Genomic DNA, 18,962 nt, shown 5'->3' on the forward strand with positions numbered 1-18,962 from the left:
TATATTGCATGTTATAAGGAAAAGGCAGTATATTTATACAGTGGAACACCATAAAAAAGAATGAAGGACTGCCATTTGCAGCAACATGGATGAACTTAGAGAAAATGATGTTAAGTGAAATAAGCCAGGCGCAGGAAGAGAAATACCATATGTCCTCACTTATATGTAGGAGTTAAAAAAATAAAAAAAATATAGTTTTGTGTTATCTTTCACTAACTCTAATAACCTTATTTTTAATACAGAATTAATTCTGTGTTAAAGGAGTTTCAGAACCAAACAGCAGGAGGAAAAACTAGGTTCTGACACAGGTGACCTCTAGAAATCATAAAAAGTATGCGTGGTGTCTAAAGACTTTTATTTATTTTTCTTTTCTTTCTTTTTGTTTGTTTTTATCCTACTGACCTAGTAGCTATTTAAATCACTGTCTTTTGGTAGCTTTAGTTTATGCTTTTCTACCACAGGATGTGGTCATATATTTGGTTCTGAGAATGACAAAAATATCACATCAATGTACTTACGTGAATGGAGTCCCTTCAGATGCAAAGGGAAAATTCAGTGTAGTGCAAAATATTTATTAAACTGTGGAAATCAATCACATTAATCATGGTTTGTTTCATTTTTCTTTCAGATTGATTGAACCACATTGCTTTCCTTTGTCTTTGGTTCCAACACAATTCTGTCCATCACCTCCTGTCCTGAAAGATGGATTCGTTCAAGTTGGTTATGAAAGATATTTTTTCCTTTACAATACTCCAAGTTCTATCTCTGCTAAGGCCATAATCTGTTTTCTTCTTCCAGGGTGACAAAATGCTAAAAATATTTTACACACACATTTTAGTCTTAGTGGTGAGGGTTTTAGTTTGTGACTTTTTTCCTTTGGCCCAAGGTGATTAGAATTCTGCAGAAGGCAATATAACTTCTGTGGTGCGGGAAATCAATACTGACACCCAATGAATTAGAAATGTAATCATGCCAGAGGGCTACTAAACATTGCTACTCTGAACATTAAAATACAAGTCTGCAAGCAATTTCTTCAACTTAGAGAACCTTCCTTATTCTTGCCATTGAGAGAAATCTTTTTTCTTTTTCTTCCTATAAATACCGGGTTTGGGATGAAGGATTAGATTTATTCCAGGAATCAATAAGACATTTAGCCATTGTCCAGAGAGGTGTGGTTCATGGTACTCTGAGCAATTTTCTTGTTCAGGAAGGAACACTAGTCATCTGCCATCTATCATTCCAGGGAGTTTTCCTGACTTTGGGGCTGTATTAATTAGTGCTGTTCTCAGTCCTTGCTGTAATGAAGCCTTGCCTCAACCCCAGATGAGGAATCTTCATGGTTTATACAGGACGTATTGTTCATGAAGACTCTGTCAAAGCTGCCAGCCTTTCTTTCTCCATGAGGGATTTTGCTTTTCAAATTCCAGGCCTTTGAGCACATACTCACTGAGAGTTTGCTGAAGTTTCCCCAAGCGTAGGTATTGTTAAGAGATGGAAGTGGTGTGTGTGTGTGTGTGTGCGCGCGCGTGCGCATGCACGTGCGCACATTTTGTACAGAGAGGGGGAGAGGGAGAAAGAGAGAATGAGCCCAGCACCTCTAACACCCATACTGTCCCACTGAGGTCACCACAGTCCATGGAGTTTCTGAATGAAATATATGCTCAGAGAATGAGCCAAGTTAATTCATATATTTTAGCAAACAATGAGCTGTTACCCCAAACTCCAGTGCATGTGGTGCCCTTTTAGGAGCCAGGGATTTTAAATACTGCCTATGGGCTGGCTACATTGGAGTCACCCAGGGAACTTAAAAGTAGAGATTGCTGCTTGTCCCTTATCTTCAACTTTTTCTGATTCCATAGGTTTGGGGTAGAGCCTGAGAATCTATTTTTTTTAATTATGACAAGTGGTTCTGATATAGAGCCAAGTTTAGACACTGTCGAGTTAGTCTTTTTGGTATAGAAGTCCCTTTTGCAAGGTAGCGGAAGGCCCAGGGGCTGGAATCAAAGCAGAACACCTGCCCTTCGCCGTTTTCTTCAAACTTTGACATCAATCTGGGCCCTGTTTCCTACCAACTTCCACGATGGAGCCAGACTGGGCCAGGGAGAGCAAGACTGACAATGAGAAGAAAGAAGTACCAGGAAATTTTGTTCTAATCCCTAGAGCAGAGCTGATTTAGCACAGCTCGAAGTCCTCTCCCAGGCCTGAGTTTTTTTCACCATCCTCTTGCGTGGCCCAGAACCAGAAGGGTGAGGAAAGGGACTAAGAGAAACCCCAGATGAACATAATTACCCCCTCACAGCCACAGTCTTCCAATTCTTGCTTACTTCACCATGAAAGCTCATCTCCTGGCATTATAGGCTAATGAAATATCCTTGAATCTGATCTAGCCCCAGCAATATTTCCATAGTTATAGGGTAGAGATGAAGGGTAGGGTGGGAGAAAATCAACATTATGCTTTCACTAAAAGTTATTGGTGAGAAACTTCAACTTTCATGAACATGTTGATAGGATTTGAGCACTTATGGGTATTCATGCTGGCATTTTTGAAGCAGTATTGCCAATGAACAGCCCATGATACCTTGATATGAAGAGTTTGCTGACAATGGCATTTCCAAAATCGACAACAAACTGTCTTTTTCAAAATTAAAAGGGAAAGAAGTTACTTAGACAGTGTCCACTAGAGTAATTTTAGTAAAATACTTAGTACAGTGCTTGTTATTTTAGGAGTAATCAATACATTATAGTATAGTAGCATTAATGGCCTTATTAATCAAGGTACTAATCTTATTGGCTGGGAGCATGCAGGAAAAAATATTTTTATAGGCAATTTTCTAAATCAGTTATTTGAATTTAGATTGCTTGATGATTAAAAGAAGATATGATTTATTGGCCATATATACCTAAAGAAATATTTTGTTAATGAAAAATAGACAGGTGCTTCTTCTCTCAATCTCTTATTTGTGTTTAGGATGAAGGTGCCATGTTTCCTGTTGGGAAAAATATAGTATACACTTGCAATGAAGGATATTCTCTTATTGGAGACCCTGTTGTCAGATGTGGAGAAGACTTACAGTGGCTTGTTGGGGAAATGCAGTGTCAGAGTAAGTGGCCTTGGTTGTAGTATGTAACTTGAGATGAGAGAATAACGCGGAAGAGAATGAATCAAGATAAATAACCACTCCCCATAGGTCGCATGTCTTGACCTCCCTTTCCTGAAAGGCTGACGTGATTCTGTCCAAGTTTCAGGAGTGACTTGAATAAGCCCTCAGCCTTCTCTAGTTGCTAGTCCTGACCATTATGTTCTCAAAAATTGCTTCTGTCCTATTCTTGCTCACTTCTCCTCATGAGATGCAAAGTACACATTTTTAGACTCTCTATATACATATATATATATATATATGTAAACATTCTTTTCTTGTTTTCCATCTTTTTTCTCTTTGTATTTTATTCTAAATATTTTCTATTGTTCTATCTTTCAGCTTATTCTCTGTACATTTGTATATAATCTACTTTTAAGAACTCTGCTGAATTCTCAATTTCATTGATTTTGTTTTTCATTTCTAGATATTTGACTTGTTTTTAAAGTTGTCATTTTAAAAAAAGATGGTTTAGGAAAGCAATGACCCTTGTATTCTGCTTCTTTTGTTTTTAGAAATTGCCTGTGTTCTACCTGTACTGACGGATGGCATACAGAGTCATCCCCACAAACCTTTCTACACAGTTGGTGAGAAGGTGACCTTTTCCTGTTCAGGTGGCATGTCCTTAGAAGGTCCTTCAGCATTTCTCTGTGGCTCCAGCCTTAAGTGGGATCCTGAGATGAAGAATGTCCAATGTGTGCAAAAAGGTGAGTGGCTTCCGTGTCTGTCCAAGGACACTTGCACTCAGGTGTGTGAGAGTCCTTCTGGTGACCTTCATGCACTGTACTGCCATTAACTGTGAGTCATTCCCTCCATCCCTGCCCCCTAGAGGGGTAACAGACTTTTGTCACATGGCAGAGATAAATTCATGGAATACAAGAAAAGGCAAGGATAGACCTGGTGATTCTGAAACTTTTAACTTAAATCCTCCATGTGAAAGATCAGCTTTATATCTGTTATGGTACCAAGAAAATAAAGCGTTTTTAAAAGCTGATTTTTTTTTTTCCTGCACCTTTACTAAGCACAGAGTTGAGACCATAATTTATACAAAATTCTATATATTTCATTTCTGGACTCTCAGAGAGTTTATTGGTATTTTTGAAATTGAAAAATTTAAAAGCATTTACATTTAACACCACAAAGCAGACATTGAAGGAAAAGTGTTGTGGTTTTTGAAGTCATTATAAGAGTGGAAAACCCAAATCCAGTATTTTGAACACCAGGAAAATTAAAATGGTCTTTTCAGAACCTAAGCGAAGAAAGGATTTAGAAAGCTAAACTATTTCTTTTTAGAGATAATTGAGATGGGATATATTTGTTTTAAAATAGCTTATTTCTTTTTTGTTTACATTTTTTAATAAATTGAAAATATTATATTTGTAACAATTAAAAACAGGAAAGAAGAAAAACTCACTTGAATGCTATTTTACATAATATTATTTCTCCAGTGTGTGATTTTTTTATCTTAATATAGTTGATTGTACACATCTGTGGAGCTGAATATCAATACCTGTGCACAGTGTGTGATTTTTAATTTGGTGCTGAAATTTGTCTTTTTTTAGTGAGGATGAAGTATTAGATTCCACAGGGGATACTGCTAGGTGAGTTAGATGTTTACAATTGTGGACTGTGTGAAGCACTGTGTCACTGGTGATAGATATGGGCTGTGGTATTACATAGGTGATAGACAATAGACTGGCAGGGGGTGCTTCCAATGGTGTGCCCTTCAGGCCAGTGCTGCTATGCTCTTTAGCTGTCAAAAGCCCCAAATCAGAGAACAATTACTTTGTTTTCTCCATACACTGAAGCATAAATATGAGTTTACTCGGGATATTTAAAGTAGTGACCTGTTCCTATAATTCTAAAATGAAAGAGAACAATGTATAGTTGATAAGGTTGCAGTTTTGTTTCAAATGAGATTATACACTTGTGTTTCCAAATGCTACTTCGGTCATTTTATAGTACAATTTGGTATAAATTTTCTCCCACTTAGTAGAAAATTCTATTAAAATTGGTTTTAATTAAGGATGTTTTTCAGACCTGTGTGTTTTTCTGAAGATGTGAATAACAATAATAACTACCCTTGAAATGAGCCTATAACAAACAAAATAATCGCAGGTTTGTCAGCCTTCAAAGTTGATGTCTCAAAATACCAGCTGTTTCAGTGTTTAGCCTTTTTTTCTAATTGTGGTAAAATATAGATAATGTAAAATTTGCCTTTTTTTTTTTTTTTTTTTTTGTCTTTTTCCGTGTCCGGCAACGGATCGCAACGCTCAGTGTTGCCCCCGTACTGGACCGGGGACCGGCAACGGGATGGCAACCCTCGGTGTTGCTCCCGCGCCTCGCTCAGCCAGTGAGCGGGAACCGGTCTGTATGTGGGATCCGAACCCTCGGGCGGGAGCGCCGCTGCGCTTCCCAAGCGGCGCACTTATCCAGTGCACCACCGGGCCAGCCCTAAAATTTGCCATTTTAACCATTTTTTTAAATGTACAGTTCAGTGGCAGTAAGTACATTCCTGTTATTGTACAAGCATCACCACCATCCATCTTCAGAATTTTTACATCTTCTCAAACTGAAACTCTGTACCTATTAAACAATAACACCCCAGGTCCCCCACTGGTATTTAATCTTGGTGTAAAGATATTTGGTTTTAAAATAGCAAAGGTACATACTCTTGGTGGTCCTTAAGAGTATGTTTATTTGGTTAACCAAGCTTTGACATTAACAAGCTATGTTCTTCTTAAATGCAAAAGTCTTTGGTGCAGGTGATTCTATCAGTGATTTTTCAGAAAGAAATTATAACTTTTAGCAAATATTTAAAGTCTAAAATTTCACAATTTTTTCTAAAATAAATTTCTAATCATAATACCGAACTAATTTACATGGCTTTATCATTAAACTAGATTAGGGTTTCTCAACCTCAATGCTGTTGGAATTTGGGCCTGGTGATTCTTTGTTGTGGGAGCCTATCCTGTGCATTGTGGGATGTTTAACAGCATCCATGGTCACTATCCACCAGATTCCAGTAGCACCTTCCAATTGTAACAACAAAAAATGTCTCTAGACATTGCAAAATGTACCCTGGGGGGCAAAATTGCCCATGTTTGAGAAGCACTGATCTATATAATGCCATTTAAAAAAACATTTTATTTTGGAATAATATTAGATTTCAGGAACTTTGCAAATTTAGTTTGCAAATACCCTTCAACCATCTTTCCATAATATTAACATCTCACATAGTTTGACATAACTCGGTTGGTTAAAACTAAGAAATTAATATTAGTACATCACTATTGACTAAACTACACACATCATTCAGATATCACTAGTTTTTCCACTAATCTCCTTATTATGTTCTAGCATCCAGTTTGGGATACTACATCACATTTAGGATAATATCATTTTAAAGTGAAATATTTAAAGAATGTGTACTTTTTGTCGAGATTGCTAGCCATGGCAGGCATGTTTCACATTGCTACCATTTTTACAAGTTTATGTACAAATCTTTCACAAGACTGTACTGTCATGTCCAATGCTCTTAAAGTTTTTAAAGTAAGGAAGTATTCTATAGTGTGTATTCATAAAAACATGTTCTTCAGATAAGCTATCTTTATAAATATACTAAATGGGTACAAGTTTTATGATGCAAAAGTATGTGCTAGTGAATTTCATCGTAGTGGAAGTGGCAGAAGGTGGAAAACTCAGGGTGTTTTAGATTATTCACATTGCAGTTAGGTATAGCTGAAGCAATGGCAGTCAAATTATGCTCTTCTAAGCTGGGTCAAGGTGTTTTCCTGTCAAAATTGGAGTGGTGGTTGACTTTTTATCAGTTTCTATAAAACACAAACTAATGGAAACAATTTTATTAATGTAAATACCTCCAGATATTTACTCACTGTTGAGGGAGGACCACTTCGGTATTTACATGTAAGAGATTATTATAGATCTCCTTGGGATAACAGGGAGTTCTTTGTGTATAATTCCAGTTACATTGCTGTTTTCTGCCCAATTATAGGCACAATGGGCAAAATGCAGTATAAGCAACGGTGTATAAACACCAATTTCTTGAAAGAAAGCCTGCTTTACTAGCCTTGGGTTCAGACAACTGTGGACTTAAATCCTGGTTTGGCCAATCCTTTAAATGTGTGAACCAGCACCAATTTCCTTACTTTTTTGACCCTTAGTTTTCTTATATCTTAAATGGACATTTGTTAGGGAGGATTAAATATCACAATGTATAAAAAGTGCAGTTGTAAATGCTCAAAAAATGGTAGCTATTATTACTAATGCAATTATTTGTAGAGTGTTCCTAGGTATACTCTATCTTTTATAAAATGCCTTACAACTTCACTTATTTTTATTTTATTTTTTTTTACTGTACAAATTTGTAGCAGTTGAGAATACTGTGGACTCAGGTTCAACAATTAATATAATACTTTATTATGAAGAACCTCTTCTTTTAACTATTGCATCTCCCTTATCCTTTTCTTTTAGACACCCCTTTAACACAGGCAGTGCCTAAATGTCAGCATTGGGAGAAACTGCAGAATTCAAGATGTGTTTGTAAAATGCCTTATGAATGCGGGTAAGCTCTGTCTTTGCCCACTTCTCTGTTTTATTTTGTTCAAGATAAACGAGATAATTTTTTAGATGCTAGTCTCTGTTAGGTTGAAGGTGTGGCTTACCAAGGGTTAAGGGACTTTGTTTGCAGTTTAATCTAGCCCATGTGCTGCCTGGGTCACCAGTGGCAGTGTTGATGTTAAGCTGTGTTCCAATCTGGCTCGTGAGCAAGGCTGAAGAACTACTTGAGCACTGCTTGTTCTATATATAAAACAGAACAAAATGACAAAACTGTCACCTGAGGATTTAGAACTTTAGAGGATAAGGGCTGAAATTCCTTTGGGACACAAACTCTTAAAGCAATGCTGATGGAGAAATGAGCAGCTGCTTTTCTAATTCTTGAACCTCTTCTCTAGATTTGCATTATAAGAATGCCACCGACTTGAAACCACTTCACTGCAGGAGGATATCTGAAGTAGTTACTAGATGTCTGTCATGGTCCTAGTAAGATACAGATGGCACAATTAAATTAGGACAGGAAGAAGTTTATTAACAGGAATATTTACAAAGTATGGACAGAGTAAAGGAAATGACAAGCCCCAGTACTCTTGGACTGGTAACAGCTCGGCCACGTGTCCATGCCCAGGCCAGAAGGAGCCAGGAGAGAAGCATTTATGGAAACCTGCAGACATAGAGGGCGAGGTGTGGATGGCTGCTGAGGAGTAGCTGACACCCTCATATTAGAGATCTCAGAGGTCCCTCAAGAGTGAACTGGGGAAATGAACACCCCAACTGCACTATCTTCCCTTCCCCCAGTCTCCTGCCAGGGCTCCCCTTTGATCAAACCCACCCAAGTTAGAGGACAAGGAAGTCCATGGTGTGGTCCATACCTTTCAGCCTCCCAGGCAGGTGGAGAAGAGTGAAGAGTGGATCTGGGGAGAAAAGGCCAGATATCCAGCCCCCCTCACCCCGCGACTTACTGGTCCTCTTTCAGGTTAAGAATCAAAACACTAACTTAGTGACTAATTACTTAGCTTTCAATTATTATGCTCATCAAAGTGCATATCCAACTTCTTGAACCTGTGGTGGGTAATAGTGATTGCATATAGTAATTTCTGATGTGAGGAAGAATATAACTAAATGGTGTAAATGGAAATGGTGGTCAGCCCAGATACATTGTGATTCCGACATTCTGACTTTGCTGCTCTTCGCTATTAATCATTGTTTACCCTGATTCACTTTCATCCTTTTTCCAACTTTCCCACTTCATTTAGTTTATCTGCAGCCTGTAGTTTACAGACATGGTATGAGTTTTCATATCATTTCATGGTATTAGATTCAGATAACAAGGTGGCAACTGTCTGCTCTTTCAGCTGTTCTGAGTAGCTCTACTTGTATTTAGACTTTAAATAAACAGATCAAAAGACAGATGCAAAAACAACTGGATTTGTTTTTGTTGTGTAAATAACTCCAGGTAAATTCAGCTCTTGGTCAAAGAGGAAAATAGTAGAGCTAAATAAAATATGTGAATGTGGACTCTTTCTGACTCTGGCTGATATACAAAAATGCTTTGCTGGCTAAGGTTTAGTAATGCCTTAAATTACAGTAATGCCTGCCTTATCCATCAGCATTCAGAAATGCAGTTGTTTTTATGAGTGACATTTCGAAATAGCTATATCTTACCATTTTATCACCAATGTTTAAGAAAAGAAGTAACACATTTTATGGAAATATTTCTAAACTATTTTGTAAACATAGACACTTTTTATTATAAAGCTGAAAAATATGGTTTTTATTTTCTTGATGATTCAGGATCATCAATTATTGGACAATACTATATTGTGGACATGAACTCTCAGGGCTGCTGGGCTGGGAGGAGCTTATTTTTCCTGCAGTCAAAGGTTCCGTTTAACTCTGATCTCAGTGTTTGATCTTTGCTGATTCTCTGTCCCCTTCCTTGTTGTCTATCCACCAGGTGTTGCTAGCAGTCCTTACCTTCTCGTCTAATTTGCTGCATCTGATCTGTTATAGATGAAACTAGATCAATGCTAGATGTCAACACTTGTAAAAATCATGAGCAACTAAAGAGTAAATATGTTCACTTTGAAGATCTGAGGGGGGTTGGGGCCTAGGAATGAAGGGGATTTGAGTTTCTGTTCCATCTTTTGCTGTGGGTAATAACATTTAGGGGCACTGAGCTCAGTGCCTCAGTTTCCACTTCATACAAGAATGAAAATCTTGTAAATAATGTAATTTAAAAAATTCTTTTCAGATCTTCCTTGGATGTATGTGCTCAAGATGAGAGAAGCAAAAGGATACTGACTCTGACAGTTTGCAAGATGAATGTTCTTCGCTGTCAGGGTAGAAATTATACTCTCATTGGGAGGGACAGCTGCAGTCTGCCTGCTCCAGCTGAGAAAGCTTGTGGCGCGTGTCCACTATGGGGAAAATGTGATGGTAAGGGGCGTTTCAAATTTGTAACAGTAAGAATGCTAAAGTAATAACACTGACGTTTCAAAAACTGTAGTTTTTAGGTTAGCAACGGAATCAAAGCAGATACCTATGGATATCAAAGACTCAGACTGATTTGACAGTGAACTGCCCTCCCCCACTCCTTTCCCTGGAGAGGGGTGCAGATCAGGTACTTAAGAGGACAAGAAACCACTCCTGATGGTCTGAATGTTCTCTCCAACATCTGTGATCCCCATTCCACATTCATGGCTTTTGCTCTGTCCTTGTATTATCTGTATTATGTACTCATTTTTTAAAAGACTCAGAAAAATAACATTTTAAAAAAAGGAAACTTTATGTCAGGTCCTTAAAAGAAAGTATCACTTGCCATAAATATTTGGTAACTATAAAAATTCATACAATGAAAGAAAATAAGGTAATAAATTCTAGCCAGATACTGCTCTGAGACTGACAATGCTCTCTCTTTTTGATAAAGGGAGTTTACAAATGTTACAGGGGTGTTGAAAACATACTAACCTCAAGCAGACACTTTCTCCTAAAAGTAATCAGAAGGATTTGAAGAGAATAGAAAAAAAAAAAGTTACTTTCATGCTCTGTGATTCAATATTTGCAAACGCTATGTCCAAGTAGCACTTACAGTGATCACTGAATCCCCCCAAGGACATGACACACATCCCACGGTTTGGTTGATACTGTGAATGGGGAAGGGCTGGGGGACGCTCAAGCCCTCAAGCAGACACTTTCTCCTAAAAGTAATCAGAAGGATTTGAAGAGAATAGAAAAAAAAAAGTTACTTTCATGCTCTGTGATTCAATATTTGCAAACGCTATGTCCAAGTAGCACTTAAAGTGATCACTGAATCCCCCCAAGGACATGACACACATCCCACGGTTTGGTTGATACTGTGAATGGGGAAGGGCTGGGGGACGCTCAAGCCAAGTCACTGTCTTGGGTTTCCCCATCTGTAAATTTGGGAGCTGGACTGTGATCTGTAAGGTCCCTGCCAACTCTTCACTCTCTCCCCCTCCTGGCCTATGCCCACTGGGCACCTATCACCTCACTCCCTCATGGTCCACTGCACAGACGATGACATACGTAACTCTGCCAAGTCTGGGTCATTTTCCGTTTGGAGGTCACCATCATCTGCTGGCTGACTTTGTTACTCTCCTTCTGCAGACACCTGGCTGGTGTCTTCCAGCCGCTCACCTTCTGTGCACAGACTCCTTTCCTCCCAACTCATTTCTGGTTTGCATATGTATATGTAACCCTTTACAGAATGTAATCCTTGCATGTCATGCCCTCCCTCTCAAAGAAAGTTTAATTATTCTTTTCTTTCTCTCTCTGTTTGAGCCTCGACTCTCACCTCTTTGCTGAGGTTTTCACACAAAAGGATGCTTAGGGAGATAGAGGATTACACTGCATGGGAGGCTCACATGGACAGCAGCATGCCTGGGGAGAGAGCTGGAGAGCTCTTGATTTGGACAGAACGGTCCCATGCGGTTCCGACCAAAAGAAAGCCTGGCACCAACCTCAAAACCTATTTATTCCCAGTGAGGCAGAACGCCTCACTTTCCTGATCCTACTGCGTTTCCAGGCGATAGTTTATTGTGCCACTCAAGGCAAAGCGCACTGCAGCTCTTTGATCACCACATCATTAACTTGGAGGACGTGAGCTTTGAGTCCCCCACCTCCACGATGTGCCATTAAGCCTCTCTCGCTTGTTTTCCCAGCCCAGAGCAGCAAATGTGTCTGCCGAGAAGCATCGGAGTGCGAGGACGAAGGGTTTAGCATCTGCGTGGAAGTGAACGGCAAGGAGCAGACCGTGTCCGAGTGCGCGGCGGGCGCCCTGAGATGCCGGGGGCAGGGCGTCTCCATCACCAGCACCAGGCCCTGCGATGCGGCACCCCCGTAGGCTCCGGCTGGCGCTGCTGCGTGGGGACAGCTGCGTCACCGGCCCGCAGACGGCTTTTCCGGCCTGGAGACCCGTTCTTTCTCCCTCCCTTCCAGTGCCCACTTCTCTCCTCAACTCCCAGCCACCTGCACAAACACAACTCTTTGTTCTCCCAAACCCAAATCCAGAGACCCTTTTAAAAATGTAAATCAGGATGAAGAATATTCTTGAAGAAACTCGAATGCTCCATTCAGCAGTATGTTTCTATTAAGTATGAATGGCCCAGCCCACCAGACACTCTACAAATTGATGAGGAAAATGGGAGAAACACGATTTCCTGATTAGAGATGTTGGCTTCTCTCAGCTAAACCAAATACAAAGGGGACGTTGAATGAAAAAAGACAGATACGATTTCCCTCCTGAGTAGTGATCTCACGCGTCACCCAAATTGATGAGGAAAATGGGAGAAACACGATTTCCTGATTAGAGATGTTGGCTTCTCTCAGCGAAACCAAATACAAAGGGGACGTTGAATGAAAAAAGACAGATACGATTTCCCTCCTGAGTAGTGATCTCACGCGTCACCCTTGGGGGTCAACCACCACCTGTAGGGATCCCTATTTTTGTCAGAAGATTGAACTGCTTAAATGTCAGAGCAGAATTCATTGTGCTCTTGTCATGGGGGTGCCTTTTGACTTCTTGTCTGAGAACAAATATCATTCAGCCTTCTCTTTGAGGCTTTCGTTCAATATGTGTCAAACACAAGACCTGCAGTTTGTCCCCCCCCCCACCCCCCCTTTTTTTTTTCTTTCTAAGAAGCATCATTTCATGCCTGAGCTAAGTGATTGTGTATTTGGGAAGTTTTCTCTAACCTTGTTAGACTTCTAGGTTTTTCAGGGGGTATACAGGCAGATTAGTTTTAAGCACTGGCTTCCTATTTGTTCCTTATTCATCTTTCATTAAAACAAAAAAGCAGCTGTGGAGGTGAAATGAATGGAATTTAAAATATGCTTTTATACGCAAATACAATCTCTGTATTTTTCTGATACTGATAAATAACGTTTCAACAAAACTTTAGTTAAAATGACAAGGACTAGAAAACTCATTAAAGATACTATTCTTTGGAATTTTTTGATATGTATTCCATTTAATTTTAGAGAATATTTCCATGAGCAATGATTAATGTGTTCTTGCCTGAAGTTTTATGTCTGATCCAGAGGCAGCTTTTTATACTGAAGTGTCCCTTGAGGGAAGATGCAGGTATAATATGTGGAGTTACAAGGAGGCAGGTTCAATGTATCGAAAACAATAACATTCAGACATTTCCACTGCATTTGTTAGAAGTTATTATGGAGTTAATTTCTACCCTGGGAAGGGGGGTAGATTTGAAAATACCAGGCCCAGATGCAGACCCCAAGACAAAAGGTTGAACAAGAATTCATTTGGGAGGAAATATCTTAGTATCCTTCTGATAATTTCTACTCTTAATTTAAGCTAGTATGAAGTTAGTTTTCTACTGCTTATGTATCACTCCTCACCCTCCCCCTGCCCAACTAATAGACATGATTTAGTCAGGATTATCAAATGCTATCAAAGACTGAGGTCTGAAAAAAGAAATTAGCAAATTTAATAACTAAGAGGTTTGAGAAAGAAGTTTCAGCAGAGTTACTGAAGGAGAAGTAAAGGGTTAATGAATCACTGGAGAAGGAGGGGAGCAGTGAATGTTGTTGCAGGGAGATGTCTTAGAATACTAAATGTGGTGCTTTTTTAAAACTTTCTGAACATTACTGTACTGACCTTTCCTTTACTCAGAGGCATTCACTCTTGCCTATAGAGAATTAGGATTGTTGCGGTAGGTGTGTAAGGAGAAAGTCACTTTCAACATTGAGTCTTTAAAAATGTTTTGAAACTTACAAAATAAGTTCTTCAACACCTAAAGAGAAAGCTTTGAGGAAATCTAGGGGAACTATTTATGCCATGAAAAAATATTGCAAAAAGAATAGATGGAGTGTGAGAATTCCCCCAGCCTGTCCTTCCCTCTGCCTCAGATCAGCTGAGGGTCACCCAGGTTAGGATGGGATTAGGCCTTGGCGAAGATAGAAAGCAATGCTGAGATTAATGTCGTCTGGACCTAGAGAGGAACAGAGGGAGAGGAGGATATTGGCAGGTGCATTAACCATCACTAGCTTTGGGCTATGCACATCCTACAGACAGTCACTTGCTATTTACGTGGACTCTGCAAGTTACCTGGGTGGAGAAATTGTCTTGGAAGATATCCTGTTTGCATTGGGGAGTGCCTTCCTGTGACATCCTATACATGTTCTAATAATTGATCAGCAGAAGTGCAGCTTATCAATGCTCTAAGATTTAATGAGTCCCATCTAAACTGTTCTGCCTGTTCTTCCTCCCCAAGACGCTTGTAATCACTTTGGAACAGAAAGTGGGTTCTTGATATTCAGGTGGGGTATGGTAGAGGTGTGGAGGGCAAGCAGGAATATCTGACAAATGACTTCTTCAACACCTAAAGAGAAAGCTTTGAGGAAATCTAGGGGAACTATTTATGCCATGAAAATATATTGCAAAAAGAATAGATGGAGTGTAAGAATTCCCCCAGCCTGTCCTTCCCTCTGCCTCAGATCAGCTGAGGGTCACCCAGGTTAGGATGGGATTAGGCCTTGGCGAAGATAGAAAGCAATGCTGAGATTAATGTCGTCTGGACCTAGAGAGGAACAGAGGGAGAGGAGGATATTGGCAGGTGCATTAACCATCACTAGCTTTGGGCTATGCACATCCTACAGACAGTCACTTGGTATTTATGTGGACTCTGCAAGTTACCTGGGTGGAGAAATTGTCTTGGAAGATCTCCTGTTTGCATTGGGGAGTGCCTTCCTGTTACATCCTATACATGTTCTAATAATTGATCAGCAGAAGTGCAGCTTATCAATGCTCTAAGATTTAATGAGTCCTATCTAAACTGTTCTGCCTGTTCTTCCTCCCCAAGATGCTTGTAATCACTTTGGAAGAGAAAGTGGGTTCTTGATATTCAGGTGGGGTATGGTAGAGGTGTGGAGGGCAAGCAGGAGTATCTGACAAATGATCCCTGGAACTTTGGGTTACCTGGCTAATTTGATTGAGGGCTGCCCTCTCAGTTGGGCAGATCATGGCTAATCTCATTTTCACATGAGGCTTGTGAGTCCATCCAGTTTTTGAGTAGCTACTTAGACAGAGGTGTAGGTGGTTTATCTAGCATTCTCTGAAACAGCCTATGTGCCTGCACATAAATCATTAATCACTTTTCCTTTTGATTAAAATAAATATATGTATTAATATTTTTGAACCCCATGGTTTATCATTTGTTCTATATTTTCCTTCTATTTCTACCCAAATTTCTTACACCCACATACTCACACACATGCTAACCCATCATAGGCATTTGGATTATTGTGAGCCTAGCATAATTGCTAGTGGAAATGGTCATCATAAAATTGAAGATAAACTAAGATGCTGCATACTTTGGGTACAGATAAAGTGGGTGTTCAGAAGTGTTACCACTTCTCTTTCTCAGCTAGGGGAGGGGTAGACAAGACAAGAGAAGAGGTGAGGTGAGGTGAGGTGAGGTGTTTGCAGTACTCTTAGTATGGGACTGGCAGAACTGAGCAGCCACATTTGTACTAGAAACAGAATGGCCTGTTTTGCTTTCAGAACATTAAGCCAGAAAGCAACCTCAGTAGGAGGCAATTTCCGTTAATATCTGAGAAACCAGAGAAGTTTATGCCTGCCTTTCAATTACCTTGGTATTTCAGGCGGTTCACACATTTGGGGACAAGAAAGCTGATGGCGTGATATGAGCCCCTGCTGTGACAACCAAAGTGCCTACAATTTATCTTTTTATTTATTCCTGCCAGACTCTGAAGGCAAAGCTCCAGGTTTACACTCCAAACCTCAATCACATAGGAAAATTTCCTTTTTCAGCCAAGGGTTAACAAAACCAGATGGAAAGATTGTTGTCTTTTCAGAAGGGGAGAAGGGGTGGGCTGGGAATAAGAAGGGGGGCAGGAGAAGAAAGAACATTAGAATGTTGTTTTTGATTTACAGGCTGAGACCAATGTCCTGTGAAAGGACAAACCTGAAAACTGCCCTGTTATCCCTGTTACTTCCAGGCCTCTCTGCAGGAGGAGACTTGTACTAAATTCCAGGGGAGGGACCTTTGGTACGTAACAGACCAGTGATGTCCAAGGCAGAGAAATATCGGTCATGAAGCATATGTGGTGCCGACTTGAGGGTCTGTTACATAATAATCAGCTGACCGAGTCTACTGGGAACACAGAGAAGACAAAGGAATTTTCAGAAACTATGAAAGGGAATTTTCTCATCAAAGGAAAGTTTTGCCTCATGTCCCTACAAGAAAGTGATGAGCCAAAGGCTCAGGACTGGTGAATCAATAGACCATATGCAACCCAATTTAGTAAGGGGCCACAACTGATCTCTTAGTCCAGAAACTCTTCTCTGCACCGATAGTATCAAGAGTGAGCAATGCCTGAGGTCACACGTGTTGTAAAGCAAGCCTATGAATTGAACTCTTGTGGCCCTATCAGCTTAGACAGCTTTGGTGTGATAATAATGGGCCTTCCAGAGTATTCCAAGTCTCTTATTAATGTAACTAAGGATTGGCTGTTTAGCATAAACATGTTACACAGATTCATTAAATATGACAGAGAAAGGCACCTTTGAGGAGATCTGACCCCAAATCCCCTCTAGCCTGGTGAGGACAGAAACTCGCCCTATATGGTTCTGTGCCCCACCATCACCCCACTCCCACCCCTATTCTCCCATTGTTTAGCAGACTGGCCATATACACTTAGTAAAGTGTCTCTTTCTCAGTTTCTTTTCCACAATCATATAGCTGGTTAGCAGAAGGCCTAGCCTGGACATGGCTCTTCTGCCTGCCAGGAGAATGCTCATCCTGTTTTATCACAGTGTTGGCCCCTTTACTGTCCTGTGCACCAGTGGATGGTAAGTTTGAGATGTCTCTTGCCAGACAGGGGCAGAGTTCACGAGCTATGTAGGGGTGGTCTCTTGCTATACCTCCAGGGATGGATTCTGAAATGTTAGCATGACTTAAACAGGCGTGCCTTTTCTTCTGCGCCATGGGAAGTGTGCCCCTCCTACTTTTTCTCTTCCTTTCTTCTTCTGAATACAGATAGAAAATTTTTCTCTCACGTCCCCTGTGGAGAATTGGCTGAAGGTGAGAAAGCTCACTGTTGAAAATCGTGGTAGAGCAGGAGGCAGAAGACTCATGGAAAAAGCTTAGAAATTCTTGAGATCTAAACAATATTGACCAACAAGCCTAAGTCCTGGGAAAGCTGATCTTGAGATGCTGGCTTATCAAGAAACTGCTGCTTCTGCTTCTAACAGTGGAGGTGGCTGGAGCCCACAGTTCCTTTGGATGTAGACTGGGAATTATGATTCTGCAGTGAACATTATTTCCCATTTTCATGGGAGAAAGAAGACTGTCTTAACAAAATATCACAGACTGGGTGGTTTAAACAACAAACATTTATTTCTCACAGTTTTGGAGGCTGGGAAGTTCAAGATCAAGGTGGTGACAGATTTGGCGTCTGGTGAAGGCCTGCCTCCCATTTTGCAGAGGCCACCTTCTCACTGTGTCCTCACGTGGTGAACAGAGAAGAATCTCTGGTCTCTTTCTCTTCTCATAAGGGCACCAATCCTATTATGAGGGCCCATGACCTCATCTAAACCTAATTACCTCCCAGAGGCCCCGCCTCCAAATACTATAACACTGGGGATTAAAGCTTCAACATATAAATTTTGTGGGGGACGTGAACATTCAGTCTATAGCAGAGGCCGTGACTGCTGTGATTTCCTGGTCAAACCTGTTGCTTCATTCAGTAGGTTTGTGAAAATCTTACTTCACAAGCTGTTCTTTGGCAATCTTGGCCAATAATGCAAAGAGATCAATGTAATTTTATAAAGCCTGTCTTTGCAGATTCTAGAGAGACATTTTTCTCTCACACTGTAATGGCAGTGCCTCAAAGACCTAATTCAGTCCTGAGTAACTCAGGCTGGAAAGTGCCATCTCTTCTGAGAAGGAAAGTTGGAACTCAGTCGTAGGATGTGGAATGCATATATCTGAATGTCAGAAAAGAGCCATGTTAATATTTAAAGCCAAAACTTATATGGTGCTTACCATGTGCCAGTAAGTGCTGTGAGCACTTTACGTATATTACCTCATTTATTCAGCACAACAATACCATTAGTAACTTCTATGCTTAGCCTCATTTTACAAAGGAAGAAACTTAGGCATAGAGAGGTTAAATTTACATGAGTTCACACAGATAGCAAATGAAGGAACAAGGACTCATATTCACACCCTTTGGCTCAGTAGCTCATCCTCTTAACCACCTCTCTAAAGTGTTACAGTTAGTAATTGCACTTCTCACTGATGCAAGACCTTAACAGGATCTAAAACTTTTGCTGTGCTTGGTCCTATTCAAAATAAGCCAATATTAAGGATAAGATGTAGTTACTGAAATAAAAACACAGCATCTAATTTCTGTAACTCTTTTAAAAAAGATTCAGCTGTGTAAACATGATGCATTTCTTCTGATCTTTTAAAATAGATTGAAACAAATTTTTAGAGCTCGAGTATTCCATAAATCTATAATGAACTTGTGTGTGTGTGTGCGTGCATGTGTGTGTGTGTGTGTGTATGTGTGTTTGAGTGAGTATAGGTCTATTCCCACCTAAAAAAGGGACTACTAAGGTTTGATCCTAAAGGTATAGAGCTTAAATAAAACATTGGCTTGTTTTATTAAATAATGTTTAATTTTCCAAATATTTTGGATAATTCTGGATATGTTTCTGTTATTTATTTCTAGTTT

At 40.0% G+C, this 18,962-nt stretch overlaps 1 protein-coding gene across 1 annotated transcript in view; it reads left to right on the forward strand.

Annotated features, from left to right (window-relative positions):
- Positions 1-13,187, forward strand: part of C7 (complement component 7) — a 51,133-nt gene extending 37,946 nt beyond the window's left edge. Inside the window, exons 13-19 of the mRNA XM_008584306.1 lie at positions 629-716; positions 2,969-3,101; positions 3,653-3,844; positions 7,632-7,722; positions 9,970-10,154; positions 11,900-12,407; positions 12,550-13,187. Of these exons, the coding sequence (XP_008582528.1) occupies positions 629-716; positions 2,969-3,101; positions 3,653-3,844; positions 7,632-7,722; positions 9,970-10,154; positions 11,900-12,081 (871 nt within the window). The 3' untranslated portion in view covers positions 12,082-12,407; positions 12,550-13,187. The remainder of the gene's footprint in view (positions 1-628; positions 717-2,968; positions 3,102-3,652; positions 3,845-7,631; positions 7,723-9,969; positions 10,155-11,899; positions 12,408-12,549) is intronic.
- The last annotated feature ends 5,775 nt before the right edge of the window (positions 13,188-18,962 follow it).

Source organism: Galeopterus variegatus, unplaced genomic scaffold, assembly GCF_000696425.1.
Source record: "Galeopterus variegatus unplaced genomic scaffold, G_variegatus-3.0.2 Scaffold3213, whole genome shotgun sequence".
Classification (NCBI taxonomy): Eukaryota; Metazoa; Chordata; class Mammalia; order Dermoptera; family Cynocephalidae; genus Galeopterus; species Galeopterus variegatus.